Below are 25,241 nucleotides of genomic sequence, written 5' to 3'. Positions count from 1 at the left end.
ATGTGGATACAATCCCGATATCACAGAGTCCAGCATAAAACAAACTCAGCAATGAGTAAACATAATCAATGTATAGTAATGTAGGAAAGCAAACTGAACATTAATTTTCGATTACAATATGGCAGACTTAAATAAGAAAACAGAAAATGAGCTCAAATCGGAAGCTAATACATTAAACATTAAGGTAACAATTTTCTCAAGGCCATCATGGCATCCTTATTTCTCAGAGTGTATATCATAGGATTAAACATTGGGGTGACAATGGTATAGAAAAGAGAGAGAAACTTGTCTGCTCTGGAAGAATGTTTAGATTTGGGCCGTAAATATGTGATGATTGCAGATCCAAAGAACATCGCCACAACTGTGATATGAGAGGAGCAGGTGGAGAAAGCTTTGGTTCGTCCTGTTGCTGATGGCAACCTCAGAATGGTGGAGATGATTTTGATGTAGGATCCAAGTATCAACAGAAAGGGGATCGTAACAAACAGCACAGCGACTGTAAAGACTAACATCTCATTCAGGAATGTGTCCCCACAGGCCAACTTGAGTAGTGGAGGGATGTCACAGAAGAAGTGATTGATTTGGTTAGACCCACAAAATGGCAGAGAGAAAATTTGGTATGTCTGCCCTGTCTCCACTGGAACTCCAGTGATCCAGCAGGCCACTACCATCTGGACACAGACCTTGTGGTTCATAACTAAAGGATAGTGCAGCGGGTTACAAATGGCCACGTAGCGGTCATAGGCCATCACTGTCAGAAGGAGGCACTCTATGTTTCCAAGCGTAAGGACAAAACTCATTTGTGTTGCACAGGCAAACAAAGAAATATTTCTTTTCTGAGTCCAAAGGTTTGTGAGCATTCTGGGGAGAGTGACAGATACAAAACAGATTTCCAAGAAGGAAAAATTACTAAGGAAAAAATACATGGGCGTCTGAAGAGCCTGGTCAACCCTGGCTATGAGAACAATGATGCCATTTCCCATCAGAATTATCACATAGACAAAGAAAAATATTACAAAAAGAAACATTTGAAGATTGGGAATATCAGAAAATCCCAAAAGAACAAATTCCATCACTGAAGTGAGATTTACTTCTGCTGTTTTTTTTCTCCATCTGTGAAAATAGTGAAATTAGTTATCTTTTGGGGGCTGTTTTCTAATTTTATGGACCAAAGGAACTTAGGGGAAATTAGTACATAAAATTTCTATTGTTTAATAATTTCCAGCTTTTTATATCCTGGGCATAAAGAGCACAACTAATGGAGAAATTCGAAATATATCAACATAGTTAATATGTAATACAAGGTTAGAATTTGACTGACAGTGATGTGTTGTAGAATCGTTAATTTTCAATTTTTGTATGTTTGTGTGCAGAGCAAATTAATCCATTTTATCCCTTATATGTTGACAAACAGAATCCTGAGACAGAAACCTTTATATCACTTTTTCCTTGTGGTATGTTACCACCAAATTTTGAGATATATTTTTTTGTTACTTCTCAATTCTTCCAGGAAGCCTTTTTTTTTTTTTTAGAGAGAGAGAGAGAGAGAGAGAGAGAGAGAGGGAGAGAGAGAGAAAGAGCATGAGTAGGGAGGGGCCAAGGGAAAGAGAAAGAGAATCTTAAGTGGGCTCCATGCCCCAACGTGGAGACCCAGGCAGGGCTCTATCTCAAGGCTGTGAGATCATGACCAGAGGCAAAGTCAAGAGTAAGTCGCTTAACTAACTGAGCCACTTAGATGCCCCCATGTGGCTTTTTATAAGTACAAGCTTGCTTTCCATTCCATACCTCACAGCTGTAGCTCTTACTGTTTGTGTATGCACTTTATTTGAAACCATTCTGGTTTCATTTATTTATCAATATAAAATAAACAACATGGTCATCAGATGTTATAATGCAAGATCTTTTCTTTATCTTGTCCAAACATGTAGTAGATATTTGATAAATGCTTTCTGAACTATTCCTTATTAATAATGGCAATATTGAAGGAATTACATGGATAATATGATTTCTGAAATTCTGCCTAGCAAATTTATCCTCAAATGACTTGCTCACTGCCATTGGTCACTTTCATTGAAAAATTCTCATTTTAATAATATGTCGGAACTGAAAAACAAAAATCATAATAGAACACTATAGATTATTATGAAATATCATTGTGAGACAGTTTCCAGAAACATCAAAGGCAGAGAAGTGAGCAAGTACATTGTGATCATGAGGAATTAATGAGACCTACAGAGACTCAATTATCTATTCATGTATTGAGATATAGGTGGACAATATAGAAATTTAAACAAAAAAAGACAATTATACCATTACATAATGTCTGGAAAAACAAAAGACAAAAATGATTTTAACTAAATTATCATTGTGTTGATCAAGTGCTTGCAATAAGATTTCTCATTTAGTCTAAAATAATCTTCTTGAATTGAGTGTTGATTTCTTCATGGTATATTATAGATGGAGGTACTTAGGATCAAAGATTTGCATGACTAAACTATAAAAAAAAAGTTCTATTTGGGTCCTAAGATTCATAAGCATTCGGGGAAGGTAATAGATAACACTGTGTAGCAGATTTCCAAGAAGGAAAAACTGCCAAGCAAATATAAGGCTACATGGGAGTTGAGATCAGGGTCCAATTCTGTCAGAACTAAGGTGACATTGCCCATCAGCATAATGATATAGACAACCAAGTACAATCCAAATAGAAACCACTGGAGATGGGGATAGCTGCAAAATCCAAGAGAACACATTCCATTAATTTGGTTAGATTTTTGGTCTGGGCATTTTTCCTGGTGTTTCACCTGTGGAAGGAGAAATCTAGCCTGTGCTTTTTACTGTACCTGCCTTGACATTGCTTGTTCTTTAGACTGACTCAAAATGTCCAGATAGGCTTTCATGATCATTGCCGTTGTTATCAATTTAAGGATGCTACCATTTATATGTGTCCCATTCTTCCAGTTTAGATCCTGTGGTATCACTGTCAAACTCCCTTGAAATTTGCTTCAGGGCCATTCCATGAACACAGCCCGGGATAAAAAAATTATACCCCACTCAGCACAGGCTCTGGAACATTGACTACACTGAGGACAGACCTATTACTTTGACATTTGGTTTTCTACTTAACTGCACTTCTTCACAACCCTATTGTATATTCCATGAATTCTCCATGCAGTAGCACTTTATCTTAAAGCGTCTTTTCACATATATTTTCAGCTACCTATTTCAGGTTTTCACTCCTCTGTCCTTATTTGCTGATTTTGAGCATAAATGTCCTTATTATTCAGTCCAAAATCACTAAATGGTTTTTAAAGATATGTTAGAATTGTTATCGTGCCCATAAGAATAACCTTTAGAAGGCTACTATGTGGAAAACGTGAGAGGATTTTATTCAGAAAAATTAACTTGAAAACATTGACTCAGATTAACAAAACAAAACAAAACAAAACTTTAAAGCAGGTTGACTCTGGGAAATTGGGACAACCAAGAGTGTGTTCGTTACTTGTAGTATGCAAGGTGTGTGGGCGCAGAGAGAAAAGATGTTGGCTGTCTAGTTTTACCCTCCACTCTCTTTGTTGTTCCTCCAAAACATACTCTTCAATCACTGTTTTTAAACTCACCATTCTTTAACGATAAGGCTATCAAATCTCAGAAAAGGTAGATAGTTGACCAATTGCACAAATGTTTGTGATTGCAAGCTAGCAATTTTTTTTATGTCTGAATGCTATTTTCATGAAAATTTTTAAAGTTTATTTATTTGAGAGCAGGAGAGAGAGAGAGAGAGAGAGAGAGAGAGAGAGAGAATCCCAAGCAGGATGCATGCTTTCAGTCCAGAGCCTGACATGGGGCTTCATCTCAGGGACTGAGATCTTGACTGGAGCACAAATCAAGAGTCAGATGCTTAACCAACTGAGCCACCCAGGTGCCCTCCATGACTTATTATCTGCGTGATGTTAAACAATTATTTAAACTTTCTAATATTTGCTGCTTCATTTTTAAAGAAATGAATGGGACAATATTGATAACGTTATTACCTATCAACTCACACTGATCACTTATTAGCTAGGATTAAATGATTACAATTATGATTATATTTTGTTCTTTGTACTCTCCAGGGCTTATAGTGCATTGCCTAGCAAAATGATGTGTAATAGCGTTATTGTGTCCCTTTGTTGGTGATCACTTTTGTCCATTCTTCTCTTTCATTGGAGCCAGGACTAGTGAAGAGAAGGAGGCTCTAGAGAGTGAATTTAAGAGGGGATCCATCATACTCAGGTATGACCCTGAGCTTGTATAGATATATCTCATGTGAATGTCTCCTTGGATATCGTACCCCCATGTCCGTTGGCTCACCACAAGTCCCACCCAGCCCGTTCTCATGTCTCCATCCTAATGGGACTGGACATTACCTACCAAATTTAGCATCAGGGCAGTGATGTAGGTAAGGAGTACAGCCCTCCGCAGATGGAAGGGATTGAAGTTACTTGTGTGACCTCAGGCCAGTTTCTCAGTTCTCTCAGCTAAAAGTGAAGCGGTTGCTGTCCCAATGCTTCAGGTTATGCGAATTAAATCATTTCATATATGTAAAAACTTTAAGCAGTTTTATACAAGTTTACACATTTATACATTTATACAAGTTTTTGGCATTTATACAAGTTTACACAAGTGCTAGTGATGATTTTTATAATTAAAAACGAAGTTTTATTCTACTGAATTTTACTCCGAGTTCTGCACAACTTGAAGAAATACCTTGTGAATACCTTCTCTGTTATCACACAATTATTATACAAACACGATGAGATTTTAAAGCAGTCATCAAATATTATAAAAATCCCAAACCATTCAACACTCAAGTTGTAAATGCTCCGTGAATTCTCTGCCAATATATATTTTTTTGTGCTGTTATTTTTACCTACAGGACACATCGCTGTTCAAGACTTAATGTCTCTCTTATGTAATTTGCTAAATTCCTTTCGTTTTCTTTCCTTCACTGACACTAAATTATGTGAGCAGTAAGGGCTGTAATTATTTTCTTACTTGGGATCCATATCGATCTAACAAAAATACAATATACCTAACATAGGTCTCATCATTTGATTCGACAATGAACTGATACTAAATAGAACAATCAGTTTTAAAGGTGGGGGGGGGGGGCGGTAGGGAGAATTAGTACAAGAAAGACCAAAAGAGTCTAAGGTTTATGCATCACTTTGAAGAATGACAGTATTTAGTTTAAATAATTTCACTCTAATGACTTTAAGGTCACACCCTCCAGTGCTGAATCAAACATAATTTCTAGTTGAACAAACCCAACTTTTTGACAGTCATCAAGGTAAAAGATGAAACATGTAGGATTTGCTCATGTTATTCTCATAAAGGAACAAAGTAGAAAGAGCAAATTTTCACTCTGTGTGCTCTCACAAAATTATCTATATTATTCTTCTTTCTTGTAAATATTTAAGTATTTACACAAGAAAAATAAAACTTAATGTTCTAATACAGCTATTTTTTTAAAAACTCAAGCCTCTGTTCCCTGCAAAAATCCAAATGATTGAGAGACTGGGTGATATTATTCTAAATCAGTTTGATATTGGTCATATCAAAATTTGCATACCTTCTTAAGTTATGTTTATATATTTAATATTAATTAGCAGCTTAAACCTTGTAATTAATTTTAAAAACATTTATGTTTCTTTATTTTAAAGAGTAAAATATTCATTGGATTCCTCTAAAGTTGTAATTTTATTAACTGCATTGTTTTACTTATTTATTTATTTAATTTTTTTTTAACATTTATTCATTTTTGAGAGACGGAGACAGAGCTCAAGCTCAGTGTGGCAGAGGGAGAGGGAGACACAGAATCCGAAGCAGGCTCCAGGCTCCGGGCTGTCAACACAGAGCCCGATGCGGGGCTCGAACTCATGAACCGCGAGATCATGACTTGAACCGAAGTCAGACGCTTAACCGACTGAGTGACCTGGATTCCCCAATTTATTTATTTATTTTAAATGGTTATTTTATTTTGTGGGGTTGAGAGAATGTGTGCATAAGTAGGGGAAGGGCAGAGAGAGAGAGAAGGAGAGAGAGAATCCCAAGCAGGCTCCATGCTGTCAGTATGGAAATTGACTTAGCTACCCAGATGCCCTTGGATTGTTTTATTTTAAGTCTTATTAAAATATTCCCAAGACCAAACTTAAAGAATAAATGTGTACTCCTTACTAGCTCTTGGTTCAAAATGAAGTTTTCTCTATTATTTATTTACCATACTTATATATTAGTTATTGAAGTTTTCAGTATTTCAAAAAGTTTTAATATTACTATTTAATATTATTATTCAACTGTAAATTATATTTAATATCAGAACTATATAATCTATATAATAGTTGTTTTAATATGACACATTTGCTATCATATATTAAATATTAGGTTTTAAATTTGAGCATATTATGAGCTAAAACTTATAAAAATATGAAATAGCGCATATTTAAAAAAAAAAAGAAATAGCACATATTTACCTTTCTCATTTAGGATGATGCTGATTTTTTTTCTCACTGAAGAGGGTTTTCAATATTTATATTACTTTAGGTGAAATCACTTATTCCATCAAAAACATTCAACTACCTTTCAATTGTTCTGTTCTTTCTGAAATAAAATGCTCCTTAAATAAAAGTTGTGTTTACCCTGTTGGATCTCTCCAAGCAGACATGCTTAAAGTTTTAGTTAAAAGCATCACTTTGGCATTCTGTGATTTACTACATTTATTTTTTCCAAAAACTCTCACTCTACCCAAAACACTTTCTCTTCAGCCTCTCTATGGAATAGAGTGTGTAACAAATCTTATTTCTTACCTATGAACACGGTGCTGAGCAATATCATTTGGGATCATCCAAAATTGACACACAGCCAACTCCTACTCTACTAGGAACACTCCATACTGAGCTTCTGTTTCTATTAAACTAGCTCCCATCACTTTTTTTTGAACCATTTTTTAAGACTCTTGGCTGTAGTAGATCCTTTCATCTATATTCAGTGTTCTGCCTATGTAATAATCATAAATGTCCTGATGACAAATAATATTTTAACATATAACACTGATAATTTATTGACTTTTTTTCATGAGCACCAAGGCAGGCTGAGAGCTAGATGTTGGCTGTATTACACCTGGTTTAAAAAATTAATTTTGGAACCAATATGAGTATTGATAGGGGGAATATCTTTTTAGTACAACATTTTGACATCTTTCCCTAATTCCTTTTCAAGTGTGAACCCACTTTTTTTTTTTTTTTAATTTTTTTTTCAATGTTTTTTATTTATTTTTGGGACAGAGAGAGACAGAGCATGAATGGGGGAGGGGCAGATAGAGAGGGAGACACAGAATCGGAAACAGGCTCCAGGCTCCGAGCCATCAGCCCAGAGCCTGACGCGGGGCTCGAACTCACGGACCGCGAGATCGTGACCAGGCTGAAGTCGGACCCTTAACCGACTGCACCACCCAGGTGCCCCTGAACCCACTTTTAAGTGGGAACACTACCAAACATGTGGTAGGATAATAAATTATTTAAATTTTCTAACTGAGGGAGTGGGAAAGATGCCAGGAAGAGAGTTGGTGTCTTTTAGGCTTTCATTCTGGAAAAGACAATGGTTTCCAAAACTGAGGTCGTTTAAGAATCCTGGCTTGAGGTGTGCGTGGGTGACTCAATTGGTTAAGCATCTGACTTTGGCTCTGGTCGTGGTCTCACGGTTGGTGACTTCAAGCCCCACATCAGATGAACTTGAGCCCCACTTTGGGATTTTCTTTCTCTCCCTCTCTTTCTACCACTCACTCACTCTCTCTCTCTCTCTCAAAAAAAAAAAATCCTGGTTTGGGATCAATTTCTCATGTCAAAAATAGAATGTTGCTTCCCCTCTTTTAATTATCTTTTTTATTTCTTTTCCTTTTTAAAAATGTAGTTACATGTAAAATTCTGTTCTCTAGGTAAAAGTTTCATTGGTGAGATAAATGACATGCAAAGTGCCAGTTCTGATGAAAAATATTTTTTTAACCTCTGATTATCCAATTAAAGACCAGCCCAATATTGCAAGTACAATCTTGCACACATGATTGCATTTGATTTATTTCATGACTTTATCTTAAATGATCTTAACAAATGTGTTTTTCTAATTTTAACTTTTTTTCCACAATAGAATAAAAGCTACACAAAGCTGGATTTTTGTCAAGTCATTTTATGCATTCTAGGTTAGGCTTATCACCCTCTGAATACCCCTGAGTGGCCACAGTCAATACGTCATGAGACAAAATAATCACCTAGATAGGACCTACCTGAATTCTTGACTCAATACATTTACGAGAAACCATAAAGTTATGTTATTCCAAGTTAAAAGGTCTGGAGTAATTTTTTATGTAGCACTGGAATACTGGAACACTTTCTTTTTTTTAAGTTTATTTATTTTAAGAGAAGAGATAATGTACATGCATGAGAGTGCATGAGCAAGAGAGGGGCAGAGAGAGAGAGAGAGAGAGAGAGAGAAAGAGAGAGAGAGAATCCCAAGTACTCCCATGCTCAGCATGGAGCCAGGTGTGGGGCTCGATCTGAGGACTCTGAAATCGACCTGAGCAGAAATAAAGAGCTGGACGCCCAACCCACTTTCTTGGTAGCTTTTCTTCCATTATTTCTCTAGGTTGGCACCATGTATAGACATTTGACAATCAGTTACTATCTTTTAACATTCTGAGCTCTTAAATTATTGTCTTCACTCATTTATGTTGTTTTTGTAAGATGGTATTTCTAGAATCATACCTATTTAGATTTTAAAAGACCCAGATGGATAAATTAAGGTGTGTCAAAAATAACTAGTTCAAATAAGTACTCATCACTTAATCCAGTACTATTGAAAATGGATCAAAATGAGTAGCCGGTATTTACTGGGAAACATTTGAAGGAATACAATCAGTCAAAGAAATAAACTAAACTTGGTTTTCTTAACCGTAACGTCTTGCTATTTGCTTAGACACCATAACGATTCTTTTTTCAAGTATCATCTTTCTTAACCCGGAAGAGCTGGCAAAATGAAGGCAATGAAAGTTTCTAGCACATTCATTTTAATTTCTATTAATATCCTGCACCAAAAGAATTAATAGTTAAGTCAAGAAATCTTAGAGAACAGGTGATTCCATATTTGAGCAATATAACTAAATTCTCTTCATATTATTTATCTGCAAAAGCAAGGATGCACCCATATTTTTTTGCATTAGTACAGAATAAGGTATAAATCTCTGGGGATGTCACTAATATGACTCAGCCGTATAGTCAAACCATTTCTATAAACAGAAAACAAGGCTAAAGAGAAGCAGAAACAGAAGAAAGAGATGCAAAAAAAAAAAAAAATCCTGAACTTGCTCAGGTAACTAGTTCCAATTTTTCCAATGGGCCATCCATCTCAGCTACTTTAAAGTCTTAGGGGGTGGAAAACTTAAAAGATACATCACCACACTGAAAAACCTCTACAATATCTTTTTGTGAAGATTCTATTGTTAATCTATTCTTAGATTAATTACAAGTTAAATTTTAAATCAAAAAGAGGTAACATCTTCCTGGGGGTATAGTTCAGGGAGACAGCATTTGACTGCAGAAAGAGGCAACATCCATTTACGGAATGGTAGAACTTGTAAAAATATAAGCTAGAATCATTCAGAGGTTATTCTCCAAAGGCTTACCATACAATATTCTTTAATAGCTGATGTCTTTTTGAAACGAATAAAAAGTACATGATAGCTAAGTAAAGGAGGAAAGGAACATGGATATTCACAAGAATTTTTTAGGGAAATAGTATGGGGAGCTTAACTATCAAACAAGAGAGACTTTATTGTTCAGTACAACAGTCCCTACGCACCAGTGAATTTGTTGGGGGAAGTAGACTAGTTCACTAAATATGAGATTTGATAAAAAAATCATTTGTTATTGACAACAGAACCACTGTGGATATATCAGAAAGTCCAGCATAAAACAAGAAACTCAGAAATGAGTAAGGATAATGGATGTACACAGTTTATCCATTCACTAGCTGATGGCCATTTGGATTATTTCTACTATTGGAATAGAGTGAATAAAGCTGTTATAAATATTGCAATAAGGCTTTGTGTGTCCATATGTTTTCTTTGGTCTTGGGTGAATAACAGAGTGAGACTTCCAGGGTATATGATAAGTGTATATTTCACTTCATTGGAAATTGTAAGATTGTTTGCATTTTGTTTCTTACTAACAATGGATAAGAGCTCCACTTTCTCTGTATCCTTGTAAGTACTTGCCCTTGTCATTTCTTTTGACACTTTAAAAATTCTAATCATTCTAAAAATTTAGAGTCATTTTAGTAGGTGTATGAGATGACATTGTGGTTTTAAATTATATTTCCCTAATCTCAAATGCTGTTGAACAGTTTTTCATACACTCAGTTGACATCTATATATCTTCTATGATGATGTGTTTAAGTTTATATCCTTTTTTATTGTTTATTTTTCTTTTGTTTTCAAATTATTGGTTTTTTAGGCTTCTTTACATATTCTGGATATACATCCTTTCTTGGGTAGCTGTCTAACGAATATTTTGTACACGTCTGTGGCTGGTTCATTCCCTCAACAGTGTCTTCCACTAAGCAGAAAATTTAATTGTAATGAACGGTTTATCATTTTTCATTCTTACAGTTCATGAATTTCGTGTTTTATATACAGATTGGTGACTAACACAGGTCACACAAATGTCTTATGCTCTCTCTACAAATGTTGTATTAGATTTTAGATTAAGGTCTAAGATCTATTTTGAGACAAGGGTATGTCTCTCTTTTCACCAGCGCCACAGTCTATTAGTTTGGCTTCTTGATAAATCTTGATCTATCCAACACTATTGTTCTTTTTCAAAATTGTTTTGACTACCTGATTTCCTTGGGCTTTTTGTGTAAATTGTAGAATTACCCTGTACATTTCTGCAAAAATGCCTTTTTCATTTTAATTAGAGTTACATTGAATGTGTGGATATTTTGGAATTGCATTTACTTAATAGATCCTTTGTTCATAACTGGGTTGGCTACAAATACCATCTTTTCAATTGGAATGCCTACAAATTCTTCCTCCTTCCTCCCCCCCTTCCTTCCTCACTCCCTCCCTTCTTTTCTTTCTTCATCTTTCCCTTTCTTTCTTTCTTTCTTTCTTTCTTTCTTTCTTTCTCTTTTCTTCTTTCTTTCTTTCCTTCTCTCACCCAGATTCCATGGCCAACATTCATTAACTACTAATTTAGAACCTCTGAGTGTGCAGTTCAGGCATCCATATATTGTTTACAATTAGAAAATTTTAAGTAAAGAACTAGGTCCTAATATATAGATTAGTATATGGGATCCCCAATACAATGCAAGACCATTATATTAAACAACGCAAGAAATTCGACATGTATCTCTGTCAGATCTCTAATATTCTAATGTTATACTGTGTAAAAGATGATGTCTGTCTGCACACTCCACCATATGTTTTGTAATTACTTTCTATTCATGTATATCTCTCGTACCACTTAAAAGTGTACCATTTAAAATTAAATAAGTATAGTAAGCTTTATTAAATGATTTCGAAGTCTCTTATAGGTTGTGCCTTCCTATCAGTTCATGGTGCACATATTACAGAATTTTGAGAGAAATAAATAGGTGTTATTCCCCGAAAAAGGAAACTGGAATTCAGAGAATGTAAGTCATCCACGCAATGGCACATAGCTATTTAGTATCAGAGCCAGGATTACATCCTGTAGTATTTGATTTCCTTTCCAGTTCTAGGCATATTTTTTTTTTTCCCACTGAGGATGATGTTTACCAGAGGCCAAAGTGCATTCATATAATCATCTTTCTCATGTAGTTAATTACTCCAAAAGTATTCACTTGTTCATTATGGAAAAAAATTAAGTCATCTTGTTACTTTTCTGTCCCAGAAGAGAATTAGTGTGTTTTGTCCTTAGGGCATCACCGTGGACTTCAAGAAAGGTTCAAGAACCAGGTATACAAATCCAAAGGCTTAATATTTATAGTATACCTTAACTGTGTGAGCGGCTCAGGTAAGAGGAAAAGTTTTTCGTCACTTGCAAAATATTTTAGAAGGTATGAACTCAAATCTCAAACCAGATTCTACAATTTTTAAGTTTATTTATTCACTTTGAGAGAGCAAGATTGAGGGAGAGCATGAGCAGGGGAGTGGTGGAGGGAGAGGGAGAGAGAGAATCCCAAGCAAGCTCTGTGCTGTTCGTGCAGAGCTGGACCTGAGGCTCTATCTCATGAACAGTGAGATCATGGCATGATTTTAGTTTCCCAGATTGACTTTTTTTTTTTTTTAATTTGGGACCAATATTTTCGTCTTTTAAGCTTCTATCTCTCAAAGTGAAATCGGCTAAATGTAAAAACAATCAGTTCTTATTTCCTTAAATAATAGTTGACAGAAGGCCTGTTTGATGAAGAGCCATCTTGGATGAAGTAAATGCACCTCGTATTTTTTTGCCCATCATTCTTCCAGCTCCCTTCGGTGAAGTACATAATTGCTCTAATGGAGCATTATTTGGAGTAAAATATAACTTCATTCATAAACTACCTACTTGTCCTACACATGTGATCAGATATCAAGAGTTATGGAAAATTATTATGGACAAAATTAGGAGGGGGATTTATTGTCAGCATACAATTATCTTGCTGATATGCTCAAAGTCAGAATGCAGTGGCAGAGTGGCACCCGGGTGGCTCAGTTGGTTAAGTGTCTGACTTAGGCTCAGGTCATGATCTTATGCTTCATGGATTTGAGCCCCATGTGGAGCTCTGTGCTGACAGCTCTGAGTGGGGAGCCTGCTTCAGATTCTGTGTCTCCCTCTCTCTCTCTGCCCTTCCCCTGCTTGTGCTCTCTGTCTCTCAAAAATAAATAAACTTTAAAAGAAACAAACAAACAAAAACAATGTAGTGGCAGAGATGCATTTTAAGATGTCTGATACCATAGAATATTGGCATTCATTGGGGTTAGACTTATGAGAATGGTATTTAATTTTTTTTTCTGAACGTTTATTTATTATTGAGAGACAGAGAGAGATAGAGCATGAGCATGGGAGGGACAGAGAGAGGAGAAGACACAGAATCTGAAGCAGGCTCCAGTCTCTGAGCTGTCAGCACAGAGCCTGACACGGTGCTCGAACCCGCAAACTGTGAGATCATGACCTGAGCCGAAGTCAGACACTCAACCGACTGAGCCACCCAGGCGTCCCTGAGATGGTATTTTAATATGTAAGTGTCATATAACACATATATGCCTAAGAAAAGAAGAAATACTCAGGATCCTTTCATTGCTCAATGCTTTGATAAAAAATGATTTTATAGGGGCACTTGGGTGGCTCAGTCGGTTGAGCGTCCAACTTTGGCTCAGGTCATGATCTCACGGTCTGTGAGTTCGAGCCCCACTTCGGGCTCTATGCTGACAGCTCGGAGCCTGGAGCCTGCTTCAGATTCTGTGTCTCTACTCTCTCTCTCTCTCTCTCCCTCCCCCACTCACGCTTTGTCTCACTTTGTTTCTCAAAACTAAATAAATGTAAAAAAAAATGGTTTTATAACTCTATTTTTCTGTAGTTAAATAAAATTTAGAAGTCATATTTCATATGTATGCATCTCTCACATATAACAAACACTTGCATTTAATAAAATATATCTTAGTGCATCTTATACATAAGTACTCTGCAATCACATCATGTTCATGTAGTTGAACAAGACAGCCACAGAAATTTTGGTCAATCTTAGTTATTCTTCGGTCAGGAGGATAAAGTTACTTGTCTAAGGTCTTACTAGGTGTTAAATCTGAGATTTTAATTCAGGGTTTTAGAGTCCAAGCAAATATAATGTTCTCTACCTTCCATAAGTGTGGTATTTCAGACACATAGGTAAAGGTTAGAATTGTAGTAAAGTTGGAATTTCCCATATGTACGTCAGGTCAACATGTATTTTTTAATAGATTCTTTTACTAGACCACCTATTCGTACATTTTTCTAAATTTGGTTGCGTATTTTAATTTCTTTTCACCATGCTTCTATCTGCTTAATTCCTACATATGTGTTTTTTCATGAGTAATATATGAGTTGTATGAATTAACACAGAAGTCAATATTTAACTTAATTACATTGTTTTGCTCTTTATTTCTCTAAGGATCAAGTACATATATATATATATATGCATATATATACATACATATATATATGTATATATATGCATATATATGTGTATATATATGTGTGTGTATATATATTTGGTCTGGTAAACCCACATTTATTAATTTTTTTTAATATTTAGTTTTGAGAGAGAGACAGAGCATGAACAGGGGAGGGGCAGAGAGAGTAGACACAGAATCTGAAGCAGGCTCCAGACTCTGAGCTGTCAGCACAGAACCTGATGTGGGGCTTGAACCCATGAACCATGAGATCATGACCTGAGCCGAAGTCGGATGCTTAATCAACTGAACCACCCAGGCAGCCCTGGTAATTCCACACTTAAAAAGCTGTTCATTCTATGTACTAAGCAATTTTTCCACATGAATCTGGGAGGAATTTCTTTAGGGAAAATAAAGAAATCTAGATTTCTTTTCCTTCTGATGATACTTTTAATTTTATCATTCTCTACTTGATATAATATAGTATATTGTATATACTATACAGTATATATTCTTGATATAATATATAATCATATATAATATAGTCTCAACATAACAAAAATATAGTGTGTTTTATGTTAGGAATATAGATCATTTGTAGGTCACTGAATTCAACCTAGTCCTTTGCACCACAGATTTTTCACTCCTTTATCAATTTTGCTGAGGAAAAACAACAGTCACCATCCTGAAATCTTGCTCCTAAATATGGTAGATGCACTATTTCATTTTGCTTCAGTGATGGAGGTTTTCAGTCCAGATACTGATGACTCTTCAACATTTTGTTTGTTCTACACTTTCCTTTCTTCATACTTCACTGAATGAGAAACAGTTTGACAGCATAGAAAAATAGAGCAGGAATAAAACACAAGATTTTGGCTTACATGGTGATTGTATTCTCTTAGCAATAGCTTCAATAAACAATTTTATTATCTATTATCAGTTGATATTTATTTTAGAGTAAATATAGAGACTCCAGGTAAGCAACTATAACATGGTAAAGGAATGGCCATGAATTAGTTTTCATAGGAATGTGTCTCAAAACACAACTCCAGGACTTTGCAGGGATAATAACTATACGTGTCGAGAAAAGTCTTGAATTGATATTAAGTTAAAATTTGAAAAACAATAACAGTAAAATAAACTATGGAAGCCAAACCTGGGCAACTTCCCGTCAGGTGTTTCAAGAAACAAAACTGTAAACAAACAAGGAAACAACAACAACAACATGACTCTGGTTTTGTTTGCAAACAAAGTGCATGTAGCTCCATTAGATCTTCCATTCTGTTCACTACTGTTCTAGAAATACTAATGAAATGAGATAACAGTTAGAAAACAGAATATCAAATAGTTATTTGGAAAAGGCTGCCTCATCTAACAAATTGGATAAGTCCAACTTATCCCATTTTCTGGTAATCTGGAAACATTTTGTCATTGGTTTTGTCATTCAAACCCAATCCAATCTTGTGATGTAAGTGTATTTGCTCCCATTTTACCAACTGTGCACATTAAGGAAAGGCATTCCATGCATGTCATAGAATATCTGGGATCAGTACTCAGAGTACTCAGCTCTGTGCTTCGTCTTATAATATTTTTTGTATTCAAAATTCCTATATTTATTTATCTTTCTGAATTTTAAGATGATGTAATATGAAACTAAGGGGCATTAAATTTAGCAGAAAATAAACTAGGAATCAAACCACAAGAAGTGCCACTATTTTTCACATGGCAAGTGTAGCCAACAATGAAATGAAATAATTTATTTAATTTGTTTGAACAGGGTGATGCATCCACTTGGACCCAACTGCTTCATTGCTGCCTATTCCTTGACTGCCAAAGGTATCAATATGTCCTTCTAAGAAATAGACATGAGGCTATGATTGAGTAGATTGCATTTTCCAAGAAAAAAAAAAGATGTATTGTCTTTAAAACCTATAAATAAAATCTGAAATGTCAGCAGTGCCATCAGATTTAGATTTATACAGGATTCAGATGGAAAATGTGACTGAAGTCACGACATTTATATTGATGGGCTTCACAAATGATTTTAAGCTGCAAGTTTTCCTGTTTTTCCTATTTCTAGCAATCTATCTTTTTACGATGATGGGAAACTTGGGAATGGTTGTATTGGTCATTGGGGATTCTCGGCTCCACAACCCTATGTACTATTTTCTGAGTGTCTTATCATTCCTGGATGCCTGCTACTCTTCAGCTGTCACCCCAAAAATGTTAGTCAATTTCTTGTCAGAGAATAAAGCCATCTCATTCCTTGGATGTGCAGCACAGATGTTTCTCTTTGTTACTTTCGGAACCACGGAATGTTTTATCTTAGCTGCAATGGCTTATGATCGCTATGTAGCAATCTACAACCCTCTCCTGTATTCAGTTAGAATGTCACCCAGAGTCTACGTGCCACTCATAATTTCCTGCTATGTTGGTGGCTTTCTGCATGCTACTTTACACACCGTGGCTACTTTTAGTCTATCCTTCTGTGCATCCAATGAAATTAAACATGTCTTTTGCGACATCCCTCCTCTCCTCGCTATTTCTTGTTCTGACACTCACATAAACCAACTGCTAGTCTTTTACTTTGCGGGATCTATTGAGATATCCACTATCCTCATAGTCCTGGTCTCCTATGGTTTTATTCTGTTGGCCATTCTGAGGATGCATTCCGCTGAAGGGAGGCGGAAGGTCTTTTCCACGTGTGGCTCTCACCTAACTGGAGTATCAATTTTTCACGGTACGGTTCTCTTCATGTATGTGAGACCTAATTCCAGCTATGCTTTGGATCATGATATGATAGTGTCAGTATTTTACACGATTGTGATTCCTATGCTGAATCCCATCATCTATAGTTTGAGGAACAAAGATGTGAAAGATGCAATGAAAAGAGTGTTTGGTAAAAACTGGTTTGCCAATAAAGTATACTTTTCACACTAAACGTTAAATTGAAAGAAATGAAAATTAATGGAACTGTCTTCAGACAAAAAGCTATGATTCAAGTGATTTGTTTTCATTAATTAGTGTATTTCTGTTATTTTGGGACATTTGTAAATAAAGATCATAGTCAACTCACCACCAAAGCAGTTTTTACACAAGCAGAAACTGTCTTCCATTTGCTTCTGTGAAATTGAATAAAGGGGAACTCATTTAAGATGGGAATCAAGAGGCCAGCAGGGAGAGCACTTATGTCCTTCCACTTGTGGTCAACAGAACCAAAAGGAAGAGATATATCTTGTATTCCCAAAAGGATGAATTCCAGACTTTACTACCCCAGCAAGAGGAAGAAAGGTTTCCTCCTCCCCTAACTACAGCCCAGCCAGCCAAGACTGTCACAACCCACGCAGTGCAAAACCACTATACTTGAACTCTCAACGTACTCCTAAAGACTTTTGTTTACAAGAGCCCTTCCCAACTCTCTCTGTCTTTTATAAAAGAGTTGTCCTTCTCCTTTTTCTCTGGACTTGCCAATGTTTTTTTACCATAGCTTGCATGGCCCAAAGTACAATTCTCTGCTACATTGAATAAACCCATTTTGCAACTAAAATAATTGACTGTTTTATTTTTAAGTTTAGCACTTCTTAATAAAATTGTACATATATATATATATATATATATATATATATATATATATATATATATATTACACTATGTTTAAACAGATATATCCACAGGAAAACACATATGTGCATGTGAACACATGTATATATGCCATATTGGTTGTATTGTTTTGCTAGGGATGCCATAGCAAAGTACCACAGACAGGTTGCTTAAACAAAAAATATATATATATATATTATTTTCTCACAGCTCCAGACATGAGAAGCCTAAGGTCAAGGTGATGCCAGGGTTGACTTCTCCTGAAGCCTCCCTCCTACATTTGTAGGTGGACAGTTTTCATTCATTCATTGTCTCGGTGATTTTTTTTTGTCATGTCAGTGTCTTAATCTCTTCCTGTAAGATTAACAGTCATAGGCAATACAACGTCATTTTAAGTTAATTACCTCCTCAAAGATCCTGTCTCCATGTACAGTTACCTTCTGAAGTATTAGGAGAAAAGATTTCAACATACAAATATTGGGTTTATTTACACACATACATACACGTGCACACTCATGGAATCCCATGTATGTGTATCTTTACACTAAATTGTATAATATTATCTTCCTTCTCCCTATAATGCAAATTGGATAATCTGTCATAGTTTTAGTTATAAGCAAACATTATACTTCTGTCTGACAAGCTTGAGCAAATGCCGCCTTATTCATAGCAAAACCACGGCTCGCATAATCCCAATCTGCTTTTCAAGGATTCATTTGCATCTGAGTCCAGATCAAGCACACTGATCTAACCTTAAATCTGTCCATTGGTGGCAATCTAATCCCAGCCTATGATTCCAGGACCACAGCTAATGTGTTCAAATCCCTGGTGGCACTACCATGCTGTGTGTGAGGATGCATTTCTCCCCCTTTTAGTACGTCATGCAGAGCATGGACATAAATCTACTTTTGCTTCCTTATAGAACATGGAGAGCAGACACTAGCATTAATCAAAATTATACCTAAACTCAAGAATGACAAAAGACAGGCACCATTCAGGATAAGATACAGCCAGCTGGCAGATTTGGCTGTTTACACCACTAAGCCCCAACCCATCCTAATAGGTTTCCCTAGAGGCTTGGTTCAGACTCAGCTTTGTCTCTGTTTTCCTACCACCTTGTGATGGCCTTGAAGATGCCGCCACCTCTCAGTGCCCGGGCCCAAGATCCAAGGTACAGAAGAGAGTCTCTACCATGCACCTGTTTAGCCCTGCTTTCAGCAGGCTTTATTTGCATTGCAAGGATAGATCTCCTTCAAAGTTAGTTATAGGGACACCTCAGAGACATTGTGGGTGCAGTTCCAGACCACAGTAATGAATTGAATATTGCAATAAGGCAAAATAAACTAAATATTAAAAAATAATAATAAAAATACTTTATTGCTAAAAAATGCTAACCATCATCTCAACTTTCAATGAGTCATAATCTTTTTGCTGGTGGATTCTTGTCTCAGTGTTCATGGCTTCTGACTGATCAGGGTGCTGTGCTGAAGGCTGGGGTGGCTGTGGCAATTTCTTAAGTTAAGACAACAATGACATTTGCTGCATCGATAGACTCTTTCTTTCAGTAATGATCTCCCTGTCACACGTGATGCTGTTCATTAGCATTTACCCACTTTCCCACTTTCCCACTTTCCAAATTGGAGTCAATCCTCACAAAACCTGCTGTAGCTTTATCACCTACGTTTATGTACTGTTCTAAATCTTTTGTTGTCAATCCAACAATCTTTAAAGCTTCACCAGGAGTAGCTTCCATTTCAAACAAAACAAAACACATTCTTTATTCATCCATGAAGAACACCTCCTCATTCGTTAGTTTGATCATGAGATGGCAGCAATTTAGTCACCCGTTCAGGCCCCTCCTCTCATTCTGGCTCTCTTGCTATTCCCTCCACATCTGCAGTTACTTCCTTCATCAAAGTCTTCTTTTAAAATTTTTTTAAAGTTTATTTATTTTTGAGAGACAGAACATGAGCGGGGGAGGAGCAGAAAGAGAGGGAGACACAGAATGCGAAGTAGGCTCCAGGCTCTGAGCTGTCAGCACAGAGTCCCATACGGGGCCAGAACTCACAAACCACGAGATCATGACCTGAGCTGAAGTCAGATGCTTAACAGACTGAGCCACCCAGGTGCCCCTAAATTTTTCTTTTTTAAGTGTTTATTTATTTTAGAGAGAGAGAGAGCGAGAGAGAAAGAGAGAGAGAGACAGAAGAAGAGAGAGCACGCAACATGTATGAATGGAGTAGGGGCAGAGAGAGAGGGAACAGAGGATCCAAAGTGGGTTCTGCACTCACAGCAGAGGGCTTGAATCAAGACTCGAACCCATGAACCATGAGATCATGACCTGAGCTGAAATTGGACGCTCAACCGACTGAGCCATCTGGGTGGCCCCCTACACTAAAGTCTTGAATCCCACTACTTCCTCCACTAAAGGCAGAATGGTGAGTCCTTTCCAGAAGGTTTTTCAGTTTACTTTTCCCAGGTCCATCAAAGGGATCCCTATCTATGGCAGCTATCACTTCACAAAATGCATTTCTTAGATAATAAAACTTGGAAGTTATAATTATTACTTGATCCATGAGCTGCTAAATTGTCTTAGCAGGCATGGAAACCACACTAATCTTGTCCATCTCCATCAAAACTCTCAGATGATCAGATGCATGGTCAATGGGCAGTAGTAGCTTGAACGAAGTCTTTTTTTTTTTTTTTTTTTTTTTTTGAGTGGTAGGTCTCAACTGTAGGCGTAAAATAGTCAGTAAACCACGTTGGAAACAGATGTGCTGTCATCCAGACTGTGTTGTCCCATTTCTAGGGCACAGGCAGAGTAGATTTAGCATAATTAGCATAATTCCTAAGGACCTTAGGACCTTCAGAATGGTAAATGAGGACTGGTTTCAACTTAAAGCGAGCAGCTGCATTAGCCCCTAATGAGATAGAGTCAGCCTGTCCTTTGAAGTTTTGAAGTCAGGTATTGACTTCTCCTCTCCCGCTGTGAAAGTCCTAGATGGCATCTTCTTCCAGTAGAAAGCTGTTTCATCTCTGGTGAAAAATCTGTTGTTGAGTGAGGCCACCTTCATTAGTATCTTAGCTAGATCTTGTTGGTAACTTGCTGAAGCTTCTGTATCAGCTTCTGTTGCTTTACCTTGCCCTTTGATGTTATGGACACGTTTTCTTTCCTTTAACCTCATGAACCAACCTCTGCTAGCTTCGGACTTTTTTTCTAGTTTTACCTCTCTCAGCCTTCATAGAACTGGAGAGAGTCAGAGCCTTGCTCTCGGATAAGCTTTGGGATAAGGGAATGTCGTGGCTGGTTTGATCTTCTATCCAGACAACTAAAACTTTCTCCACGTCAACAATAAGGCTGTTTCACTTTCTTATCATTTCTGGGTTCAATGGAGAAACACTTTTAATTTCCTTTAAGAACTTCTCTTTTGCATTTACAAACTTGGCTGTTTGGTACAAGAGGCCTGTCAGCCTATTTTTGGCATTAAGCACACCTTCCTCACTAAGCTGAATCATTTCTAAGCTTTCTATTTAAAGTGTGATTTTTTTTTCACTTGAACACTTAGAGGCCATTGTAGGATTATCAACAGGCATAATTTCACTATTCTTGTGTCTTAAGGAATAGGGAGGCCTGAGGAGAGGAAGAGAGACAGGTGAACGACCAGCCGGTGGAGCTTTCAGAACACACACTACATTCATTGGTTAAACTTGCCTTCTTACATGAGTGCAGTCATGGAACTCCAAGACATCAAAGATTGCTGACCACAGATCACCATAACAAGTGTAATAATAATGAAAAAGGTTGAAATATTGTGAGAGTTACAAAAATGTGACCCAGCTTTGCTAAAATTATACAATGATGACCTTGATAATTGTTTCTTAGCATTTGTTTTTCTTTTCTTTTCTTTCTTTCTTTTTTTCCTTTAAGTTGAAGTTTTATGCCAGGGAAGAATCATAGGGAAGTTGTGTTATATACACTCTCTTATTCCTTCTAAAGAACTCTGGTGATAAATGCAGTATGGTGATGGAGAAGGTGAAGGGGGGAGTGAAGGTACTCTGTATTTTCAAAGGAATATTATGGAAGGCTTGCTGGGAATACCCAAGGGCCTGGAATGGTTGGTGCCCAGAGGTTTACAGAATTCGGGATGGTGTGGAGGAAAGAGATATGGGAAGAACAGTATTGACTAATAGGAGTTTTATCAAATTTTGCTTCTTTAATGTTCAGATTTACTCTTTCCTGTCTTCCCACACAGCTATTTCTTTGTCATTAAGACACTGGAAAGTTTCTTTTAAAAAAAGAAATAAGGGAAATTGCTGATTTCTACTTTAAGAAGGGAGGAAGAGATAAGAAATGTAACTCACACAGCCCAGAACTAACATTTTTTTTAACTTTTATTTATTTTTGAGAGACAGAGACAGAGCACGAGTGAGGGAGGGGCAGAGAGAGAGGGAGACACAGAATCCAAAGCAGGGTCCAGGCTCTGAGCTGTCAGCACAGAGCCCAACGTGGGGGTCGAACTCTGGAGCCATGAGATCATGACAAGAGCTGAAGTTGAACGCTTATCCAACTGAGCCACCAGGTGCTCCACCAGAGCTAACATTTTGATAGTTTTATATAAAACTCATTTCAATTACCCAAAACTGTTATCTCTTTCTCCCCACATTTGCATCATTTCTATACATTTACAATCTATATGTCCAAATTACCATCAAGTCTTCTAATTAACATGACAAAAGTAAAGTAAATTAGTTAACATTCTGGAGGAAGACTGGATCCTGGAAAGGAAATAATGTGGCCCCCTTTTCCATATGTGAATTCAGCTTTAGGGAATAGCTGATGATTCACCAATAAAAAACAGATTGAATGTGAATTATCTGTAACATGTCAACTGTACTTAGTACCATTGGATTCAAATCCTTCCTTTCTTTACATGACCTCACCTGATTAGAAGGTGATTACTAATCATGAGCAGATAAAATATCAGTAGTTCAACTTTTATTATTTGTCATCCTTTCCATGTAACAAAGTTAACTAGATGTCTAATATTTTTCATATAATATGTTGAGACTGGAGACAGAAAAATGAATAATCTTTCTGTGAAATAGAAAATGTTGGCCATATTCTGGAATCTTACCAAAAAGCAACAGCAACAGCACCTTTAATAACTCCTATGTGTTGTTTTAAATATTTCAATACTTTGGATTAAATGTGGTATTAATATACTGTTTAAAAATAACAACTGTGGGGCACCTAGCTGGCTCAGTAGGTTAAGTGTCAGACTCTTGATTTTGGGTCAAGTCATGATCTCATGGTTCATGAGTTTGAACCCAGCATCAGGCTCTGGGGCTGACAGCACAGAGCCTGTTTGGGATTCTCTCTTTCTCTCTCTCTCTCTGCCTGTCCACCACTCATGCTGTCTCTCTCTCTCTATCTCTATCTCTCAAAATAAATAAATAAACATTAAAAAATAACTGCTGAGTTTATTTAATATGAGATAAGAATATGGCAACACTTCAATAGAATAATTAAGAGTCCTGGAAAAGTTGGAGACGAACCAACATGAATCGATGGAGACTGTGATAAATAAGAAAATAGATTTTACAAAGCTATGTTTTTGAGTCATATTACAATCCATTTTGGTAAGAATTTTTTGAGTGCCACCAAAACATCTTTGTTTCTCAGACAATATATTATGGGATTAAACATTGGTGTCACAATGCTGTAAAAGAGAGAAAGCAATTTGTCCATTCCTGTTGAATGGCTGGACTTTGGTCTCAAATACGAAATGATGCCTGATCCAAAGAATAAAGCCACAACCACAAGGTGGGAAGAACACGTAGAGAATGCCTTGGCTCGCCCAGCAGCTGATGGCAGCTTCAGGATGGTTGAGATTATTTTCACATAAGATCCGAAAATCAACATAAAAGGAATAGTGACAACTAGAACAGCAATTGTATAAACCAATATCTCAATCGTAAAAGTATCCCCACAGGCAAGCTTAAGTATTGGAGGTATGTCACAGAAAAAGTGATTCAACTGATTGGACCCACAGAAGGGTAGAGAGAAGATTAGGTAGGTGAACCCTATGTGTACTGGAATTCCAGTGATCCAACAGCCAGCTGCTAATTGGATACACAGCCTATTGTTCATGATGAGAGGGTAGAGTAAGGGGTTGCAAATGGCGACATACCTGTCATAAGCCATTGCAGTCAAAATAAAGCACTCGGTGGCTCCAAAGACCAGAAAGAAATACATTTGTGTAGCACAGGCCAGAAAGGAAATACTTCTACTTTGTCTACAAAGATCTGTTAATAATCTGGGGACAGTGACTGACACATAACATATTTCCAAGGAAGAAAAGTTCCCAAGGAAAAAATACATGGGAGTCCGGAGGGAGGGATCAATCTGCGTTATTATGATAATGAGGCTATTTCCCATCAGAATAATCACATAAATTATCAAAAACACCCCAAAAAGAAACTCTTGGAGGTCAGGAACATCAGAAAAGCCAAGCAGGATGAAATCCATTAATGTAGTGTGATTCCCTCGTGGAAGATATTGTCCTTTAGATTCCATCTACAAAGAAAATGATTTCAAGGCTTAGAATTCTCTTCAACTGCTGGGCCCATTGCAGAATGGGACATATTAAATAGATGATTTCAAATCCACTGACACAGGATAGATATCCAGTTTTTCTGTTTTTTGTTTTCTATTGTTGGTGATATATTTCAAATCCAACATCTCCAAATTCCAGTACACAAAAACAGAAAGTAATCTTAAACACTAATCTTCCTGCTGCTATTAATAACATATATAAATGGATAACACAGCAAAACAAACAACAATAAAATAAAAACAAAACGCATCAGGTAGCCTATTCTTAGGATAAGAACTGCACTAATTAATACAGGACGTTCTCTAATGAGGAATGTGTCTCTTTCCTGATTGATCTGGTATCTACAGTACATTATTTGTCTTTTTTTTTCTGCCTAACACCTTCTTTTTTTAATGTTTATCATTGAGAGAGAGAGAGTGAGAGAGAGAGAACACACATAAACAGGGGAGGGACAGAGAGCAAGGGGGACAGAAAATCTGAAGTGGTCTCCATGTTAAAAGCAGAGGGCCCAATGTGGGGCTAGAACCTGTAAACCACGAAATCATGACCTGAGCTGTAGTCGGATGCTTAACCGACTGAGCCACCCAGGTGTTCATGCCTAGCACCTTCTAATTTCCAATCAATTTGTATGATTCTTTCATGTTTGGTTTGATGTTTCCTCTGTGAACTCCATCTCAGATAACCACAGGGCAAGGTGGTCAGTAGGACTGCATAGCCAGGCCCTGCCTCAGGTCAGTCTTGGCTGCTCACTAACTGGGAAAGAGACTTAGAATCTGATCAGGAAAATAGGGAATATTGCCCAGATTCCATCAGAGAAAAAGACTTCA

General features: G+C 36.8%; 3 protein-coding genes across 3 annotated transcripts; 1 reads left to right on the top strand and 2 right to left on the bottom strand.

Moving 5' to 3' along the window:
• Positions 1–179: 179 nt before the first annotated feature.
• LOC132662516 (olfactory receptor 10AG1-like) lies at positions 180–1,103 on the bottom strand. The gene has a single exon (XM_060607973.3). It carries the CDS (start codon positions 1,071–1,073, stop codon positions 180–182), a length of 894 nt encoding a protein of 297 aa, XP_060463956.3. The 5' UTR covers positions 1,074–1,103.
• Positions 1,104–16,129: 15,026 nt separating this feature from the next.
• On the top strand, positions 16,130–17,137 carry LOC132660687 (olfactory receptor 5T1-like). Its single transcript, XM_060604470.1, has one exon. The coding sequence runs from the start codon at positions 16,145–16,147 to the stop codon at positions 17,135–17,137; it is 993 nt and encodes a 330-aa protein (XP_060460453.1). The 5' UTR covers positions 16,130–16,144.
• A 6,280-nt stretch (positions 17,138–23,417) lies between these two features.
• On the bottom strand, positions 23,418–24,374 carry LOC132662518 (olfactory receptor 10AG1-like). The gene has a single exon (XM_060607974.2). The coding sequence runs from the start codon at positions 24,372–24,374 to the stop codon at positions 23,418–23,420; it is 957 nt and encodes a 318-aa protein (XP_060463957.2).
• Positions 24,375–25,241: the final 867 nt, after the last annotated feature.

The sequence above is a fragment of the Panthera onca genome, chromosome D1, assembly GCF_046562875.1.
Source record: "Panthera onca isolate mPanOnc1 chromosome D1, mPanOnc1 haplotype 2, whole genome shotgun sequence".
In the NCBI taxonomy this organism is placed as follows: domain Eukaryota; kingdom Metazoa; phylum Chordata; class Mammalia; order Carnivora; family Felidae; genus Panthera; species Panthera onca.
This window is presented reverse-complemented; position numbering and strand designations above follow the sequence as displayed.

Coding starts and splice junctions, on each gene's coding strand:
- LOC132660687 (XM_060604470.1), top strand. CDS start 16,145: ATGTCAGCAGTGCCATCAGATTTAGATTTATACAGGATTCAGATGGAA.
- LOC132662516 (XM_060607973.3), bottom strand. CDS start 1,073: ATGGAATTTGTTCTTTTGGGATTTTCTGATATTCCCAATCTTCAAATG.
- LOC132662518 (XM_060607974.2), bottom strand. CDS start 24,374: ATGGAATCTAAAGGACAATATCTTCCACGAGGGAATCACACTACATTA.